Source organism: Strigops habroptila, chromosome Z (assembly GCF_004027225.2).
Source record: "Strigops habroptila isolate Jane chromosome Z, bStrHab1.2.pri, whole genome shotgun sequence".
Taxonomy (NCBI): domain Eukaryota; kingdom Metazoa; phylum Chordata; class Aves; order Psittaciformes; family Psittacidae; genus Strigops; species Strigops habroptila.
The window spans coordinates 47,219,612-47,226,686 of NC_044302.2; the positions used below are offsets into that span (position 1 = coordinate 47,219,612).

At 36.9% G+C, this 7,075-nt stretch overlaps 1 protein-coding gene across 1 annotated transcript in view; it reads left to right on the plus strand.

Annotated features, from left to right (window-relative positions):
- UGCG (UDP-glucose ceramide glucosyltransferase) overlaps positions 1 to 4,259 on the plus strand; it is a 30,340-nt gene extending 26,081 nt beyond the window's left edge. The window contains exons 8-9 of the mRNA XM_030469985.1: positions 203 to 392; positions 1,770 to 4,259. Of these exons, the coding sequence (XP_030325845.1) occupies positions 203 to 392; positions 1,770 to 1,940 (361 nt within the window). The 3' untranslated portion in view covers positions 1,941 to 4,259. The remainder of the gene's footprint in view (positions 1 to 202; positions 393 to 1,769) is intronic.
- Positions 4,260 to 7,075: the final 2,816 nt, after the last annotated feature.

Here is a 7,075-nt window from a genome sequence, read left to right on the forward strand (position 1 = left end):
CCCCAACCCCCTTAATACCTTTTAAATGCTATCTGCAGTATCTTTGAAAGGGAGAAATTTTGCAGGTTTCTGCTTTTTGGAGGTGTAAACTAAATGAGTAACACTGTCAGAAAACACTGTGCTGGCTTATCATCTGATGAGGTGGGGGAGGAAGACATAAAGAATAATGCATAGTCAGAACTGATTTGTTTGTCTTTTCTAGGTGGGCCAAACTGCGCATTAATATGTTGCCTGCCACAATAATCTGTGAGCCAATCTCAGAGTGCTTTGTTGCCAGTCTAGTTATTGGATGGGCAGCTCATCATGTGTTTAGATGGGATATAATGGTGTTTTTCATGTGTCACTGCTTGGCATGGTTTATAGTTGACTACATTCAACTAAAAGGTGTTCAGGTATGTACCTTCATTTTCTTTGGAGGTTGTTACAGTTTCTAGTGCCATCTACTTCGACAAAAAGCTAAGCCTAATTAAAGCAACAAAATAATTCTCTTGACATCAAGGTCAAATCCAGTTACTTCTCAGTCTTCCAGCTTCAGTTATAGTAGCATGAGTAGAAGTAGGTGTGCTTGGTTGTAATTTTGTTTTCTTACATGCATCTGCCTCTGCCTGTGCTCTGAAAGCTTGCATATATGTCCCCTTCATCTTCACATTTCCAGTCTGCTTTACCTAGGCATATCCAGAAATTTTAAGCTTTTTTTTTTAACAGCACAAGAACAGCAGCTTTGTGGAATTCTGTGTTTTGTTTTGTTTTGGTTTTTTCTTTTATCTAAGTTGCACTTTGTCTTGCATTTATTGAGGTGTATATGTACTTTTAAGTACATTTTTCACTCTATTTGTAGTGGAATTACAGGCCAGCTGTAGCCTACATCTAAAAATAAAATCTTCCCATCACTAGAAGTAAGAGTTCTAGAATCTAGAAGTGAGGCCTAAAAAAACCTTTTAATATCAAAAGATGTCACAAATCAGAACAGCATCTGTTCTTCTAATGTTGTTGGAACTATTTAGACTGCTTTCTGCTGTGACCATATTCCATCTAAATCTGATCCCTAATTGTGTATTCAAACTTAAATAGTCCTTATCATAGTGAAAAATATTCTTTTTTGTAGTCTTATAGTCTTAATGCATACTGGAAATAAGGAAAAAAAAAAAAGTTAGGCCTTGTGTTGGTTCTGTAGGACTCTAAAAGGTCAGTTTAACAGTCACCTTTCTGATTATTCTTCTCAGCATTCACAGCATTTAAAAGAGTTTTGTGCTTACTCTCCCTCTTCTGAAACCTTTCTTTCTTCCAGCTCTGCATGTAGCTCAAAAAAAGGAACACAAAACATAGAGAGGCTGTAAGTTTGTGGGTTTTTTCATCCCACTTTTCCTATGCAATAGGCCAAAGGCTAACTTATTTGAATTTCAGTTGTCTGGGAATGTGCAGGAGTGTTCTGTCTAGATGCTTCTGGGGACTGTGGCAAACCCCTAGTGTGTGCTTGAACACAGGTTTACAAAGCCTCAAAATGAAGTGAAATTGTCACACTTTTCTTTGCCTTTTGCTCTACATACAAGTCTCTTTAAACCTTCTGGATCATTCTGGTCCTCATGTTTAATATGGACAACCAAATCACGAATAGGAAAATGTTCTTGACTTATAAAAAATGTTATTGATATGTAAATCTGTATAATAAGCTTTAGAATACATTTACCAGTAACACTAACGTTTTAAACTACTTTAAAACTCCTTTTGAATAATCAGTATGTTTAAATACTTGTTTTTTATATTTCTAGGGTGGTGCACTGTGTTTCTCAAAACTTGATTATGCAGTAGCTTGGTTCATCAGAGAATCCATGACAATTTATATTTTCCTATCTGCTTTGTGGGACCCCACTATTAGCTGGAGGACAGGACGCTACAGATTACGTTGTGGAGGCACTGCAGAGGAAATCCTTGATGTATAGCCACAGCTTTCTAACTGTGAATGTCAAAAAGAGAAGGGGGAAGAAAAGTATTATAAATTGTTTATATAAATACTTTGAAGAAAATCTACCTTCAGTAGTTTTGTTACTTGTATGTTTTGGTATCTGTTCTTTAATTTATTTTTGCATGGCACTTGCATCTGTGAAAATACATCTGTAGTCTTTGCCAAACGGTACCTTGCTCCTATGTACAAGTAGAAATGGAGAGAATTGGTCCTGACATCTGTTTCCTGTAGGAATGCTCTGCAGTAAACTCTTTTTTTAAAAAAAAATAAAGTATCCTCCTGGATATGAACAGCTTCTTACTCCATGGTGTGCTAGCCTAGCAAATCCAGGGTTCACATAGCTATTTTCCATCTGGGTTGTACAAAGCTATACCTAGTAAAATCACAGAAGTACGGCCGATTTCTTTTTTATCCCACTAAATTGAGCTAGTAACAGGACCTCGGGAAAGAAGCTCTTAAATGCTTTATGCCTACCTCTTGTAGTTGCTGCAGAACAAAATGAATGGCAAGGTAAAAATGCTTTGCAAAAACAAACTAAAGCTGGAGTCTTGTGTTTATATGTATACATAAAATACTTTAGTCGTTGCAATGAACCAAAAGTGGACTGAGTTTGGTAAAATAAGGAATGGAAGGAATTACTGGTCAGGCATGTATTGTGGGCATCTTTTGGCCAACTCTGATCTGGTTCTGTCTTGAACCTTGTTTAAGCACTGTGCTGTAATTAGCCAAGCTGGTCCCCTTCAATATTTCCATCCTTTTTTAAGGGGTGTTTGTTTTTCTCTGTGAATGAATGCTTTGATGGGGGGGTGCATGTGTGTGTGAGGCATAGTATGGGGTAGAAGGGAACAGAAATACATTTCACAAACATTTCACACATGAACTATTTTCTTACACAGTGTCTTAAGAATGTAATTTCATGATGCACTTATTTAACATCTTTTTAAAGTGAACATGCATACATATACTAGTCATAATTAAGTATTCAATTGAAGTAGATATTGCAAATATGTTAAAAAGACCGGGTGAGTTTGCTTTTACTGATTAAAACGGTAATCTAATTTAAATATCAAACTAAGTCTACTCTTGGCTTTTTGCCTTCTACTGTTTGTCTAGCCTTTAAATTGGACTTTTGTATTCCAGTGGTATGACTAAAAGGACTAGATTGTAATGCATGCTGTGTTTTTTCCCCTCTCTGCTCTCTGTAACTTGGTTTCCAACCTCATTGTAAGACTTCCGAATTTGTGGTGAACTGGACTTGTTTTCCTTGAAGACTGTTTAAAAAATCAAAATAAAACAAAACAAAACCCACAGCAAAGCTAGAGAGGGATGTTGCATAAGCCTTTTGTTTTCATAATTGTATTTATGCTGCTTTACTCTTCTTCATGTGAAAGCATATTGTCACCATAAATGTGAGCTGCTAATTACAAGGCTAATGCCAACAAAGCAGCTTTAAAAGTTGGATGATAATGTGTAGCATATTAGCAATAATGACATGTATTTATAAAAATGGATATTTTTACCTTACTGAGCCAATCTCTTATCTGTCGTATGCTACACGACTGTAACGTGTGTATATGTGTCATAAAACATACTCTGGGCAAAAATGCTTCATCCACCATAATATCTCTTTTGCCTTATGATGCCATGGAACTCTTTTAATAGGCACTTCTGTATGAACAAAGGCTTTTGATGCATGCTTCATTCTTTTCATATGAATCAGGAAGAAGCACTTTTCCTGAGGAAATTTGCATACTGAAACTAGTCTAGTTGTGACCCACAAAACCCAAAATATTTTGGTTTTATATTGTTTTTTCCATAATCAAATTTTGCTGGCAATGTTTGGGGTTTTTTGGGGTTTTTTTTTCTGTTTTTTGGTTTGTTGGTTTGTTTTTTGTTTTGGTTTTTTTTTTTTTTCATTTGTTTCATGAAGTTTTATGCCATTCATTGCACTGCTAAAGTGAAGCTTAGCTTGCAACTTAGCTTTATGCTGATTTCTATGCAGGCAATGAACAGAACCAAAAAAAAAAGGCTGAACAGACTTCATTTTAAAAACATTTGGTGGGGATAACTGTTTAACAGGTGCTTTTGTATTAGTAGAGCCATCTTTGGTCATGAAAACTAAAGCTTCACTTAAGCAAATAGTTTTGTTTTGGTATTGTTCAGTTGATTATGAATGGAAATGAACACTGTCTAATGTTGTAGAAGATGCTGCAACAGAACTTCTAGAAGTTAAAAATGGCTAATGTAAAGTTGTGTGGATCTAGAGATATGCAGAATATACTACGTTTATTTAAAATCATTGTCTTGGTTTTTTCTTTATTTAAAAATAAATTTGGAATACAATCTGTTTGGAATACATGGGTGGTTTTCTTTGTTCAATGATGCTGTAACATGACAGCTTTATTTATGGTAGTTTTGATAGATCTGATTTTTAATCTTCAGAGGAATAAATGGATGTGTCTTTCTTCTGAGGCTTTTTACGCTCGGACCATCTGGTTTGGTTTTTATATTTTGATGAAATTGACTCAGATGTGCCTAAATCTGGTTTGGAGTTATCCTTAGTTTTTTAGAATAACTTCAGCATATAAACCCTTCACAGCTGAACAGATAGCTCTCTATCTAAAAAGCCATCCTTGAATCAGATTTTAGAGATAGATATCTTTGTCACAAAACATGTTGAACTTAAGGAGTAGTGTTGATACTTTGCTTTGAGATATTCTGCTAAGAAAGCACTCAGTGCTTGCTCTGTCATTTGACTTAGCTTTTTCTAATCTTGTCACTAAGGTTTTCACATTAAGCATAAGAGACTGTGTGTATGACAGTTGTTGAGAGGCATGACAGAAACAAACACCACTGGAATCACTTGAAAGCTAGTTACAGAAACTTAAATATATGTATTTTGTGCTCAATACATTTGTAGCCACACAGCACCTAAATCCCCTTCCTGAGTCCTTTTATTATTTTTCTGCTTACTGTTAAATAATGTTTCGATTTTATTCTGTGCTTCCAAATGAAATAGTTCCCACTTGAATTCCTTTCACTACCAGTCTTCAGTCTTCCAATACTGACTGCTGACTACCTGCATTTCCTCTGTCTGTTTTATCAGCTGGAAAAGTTCATATCCTAACCACCTGCTTTCATATATCATGTCTGAAAGCTGTTCCATTCATCTTAAGGGGGTCTTTTAATCCTCGAACCTAATTTCTGTTTTAAGGTGGGTTTGAGCTCCAGCCATTCTTGGGTTGAACTGGTTCCCCAGCAGCTGTCACACTAATTCTGGCTATTTAGGCTAAGGAGACCTGAAGTTTTGTATGGCAACGGATAAAATTTTTACTTAGACAAAGTGACTTCAGCTTAAATACTTCCTAGGCTTGTCTAAATAGCACTTGGAAGAGACGATGGCAGCGTACTGAATAGCAGTAATTTCAAATTTAATCCAGTTTTTGGGTCTGAGAACGTATAAACTGTTCTAACTAATTGTCAGATTACAATGCATGGGTCTATTACTTGGATATTCAGAGTGAATGCACAGATTCAAATAGACGTGTTTTCTTAGCTCTTCAAGTAAACTAAATTCTGTGACAAAACTACCCCGTAACAGTAAGTGCTACATATCTGGGCAGATGAGAAGTTCCCCCAGGAAAGTTATATCCATCTTCATGTTGGCTTTGGGAAAGGCATGAATGCTTGGTACCTTAGTGTAGGACTGCACTGTAACCAGTGATCTGGGATGTGCTTTTAACAAAGAACAAAAAAATCCAAACAAGAAACCCTACAGAAGCAAACCCCACTGGCTTTGTTACCTTTCCTAGATTGCACAAACAAACTTCTGTTGCCGGCTATCAGACAATTGATAATAAGTGATAATTCTTAGGATTAAATTCCCCACATTCTGCTTTCACTGCTTACTTGTCTGGTCGTTAGAGTTTGAACCTTTCAGTAAGATAGCAAAGTTTAATGAAGTGCTTTGGGTCAGTTTAGCCACTACCATATTTGGGTTAAAGAATGACACCTGTTTCATGTAGAAAGCTGATGTTGACTATATTTCAGATCTTTGCTGAAAATGTTTTTGGCTTCTTTTTTGGTAGCAGTTTCTACTGACAGCTGGCTGTGTTTTCAGATTTTAAGTCCTACATTCAGATCAGTGTCCAATTCTCCCTTCAAATATGTCTTGTCCAACTACAAGCCAACCAGCCAGTCTTGTGGATCTTAAGGTTCTCTCTATGTTCAGTGATACCCTTGCAAGGTTTCGCCTTGTTCAGTGTGTTTCCTTTTCAAAAGCACTTCTAGGTTAGTGTCTTGTTCTTCTAACTATGCTGAAGCCCTGCAGTCTGTACATGGAAGGAAGTGTGCCTAATTGGCCTTTTCAGTGGAAGATGTTTATCTTCATATTTTGCTTAAGTTAAAATTACTAATCAGCTTATTCTTGTAAAATAAGAGACTAAAAAAGAAAAAAACCCAACACCCCCCCAAAAAAACCACAAACAAACAAAAAACCCCACAGCTTTTGGAATGCTTTATTTCTTAAATTCTCATGCGATCAAGAGTCAGCTGCTACTTAACGTTTTGTTCGTGCCTGTGGGGAAAATATGCTTCTGCTACTTGATCTTAATCAGCCATAACTATTTATACCTAAATGTTGTCATGACCATAAATGAGGTGCAAACCAGATAGCTTACAATAGAAGTTTGTGGATTGCTGCTGTTTGTGTCTCATTCCTCCACACATCCCCCCAGCTCTTTCTCCCTGTTGCTGAGAGGAAGGAAGGGCCTCAGCCAAACCCATCTGCCAGCTGGAATTAATGGCCATTTTGTATGCGGCCAACTTGTGGGTGAACAGGAGAGGTCAGGCTGGTGTGCCTGTGCAGGAAGACAGTAAAGCTCACTGGGAGCATGAGACAGGAGCTGTCAAAAGAAATTTTTCACTGGGCTTTCACATGAAGTGAGTTATTGTTCTTGACTTGGGCTTTGCATCCTCTGGGCCTGTGTTCAACTTAGATGTGCTCACAGGGTTGAATCTAAAGCTCTGTTAGTCTCCCCCCTGTCCTTACTGTATGATGGGTAGCTTCTCATCTTTTAAGGCTTGGCTGTTGCCTGGAAGAGCATATTTTTA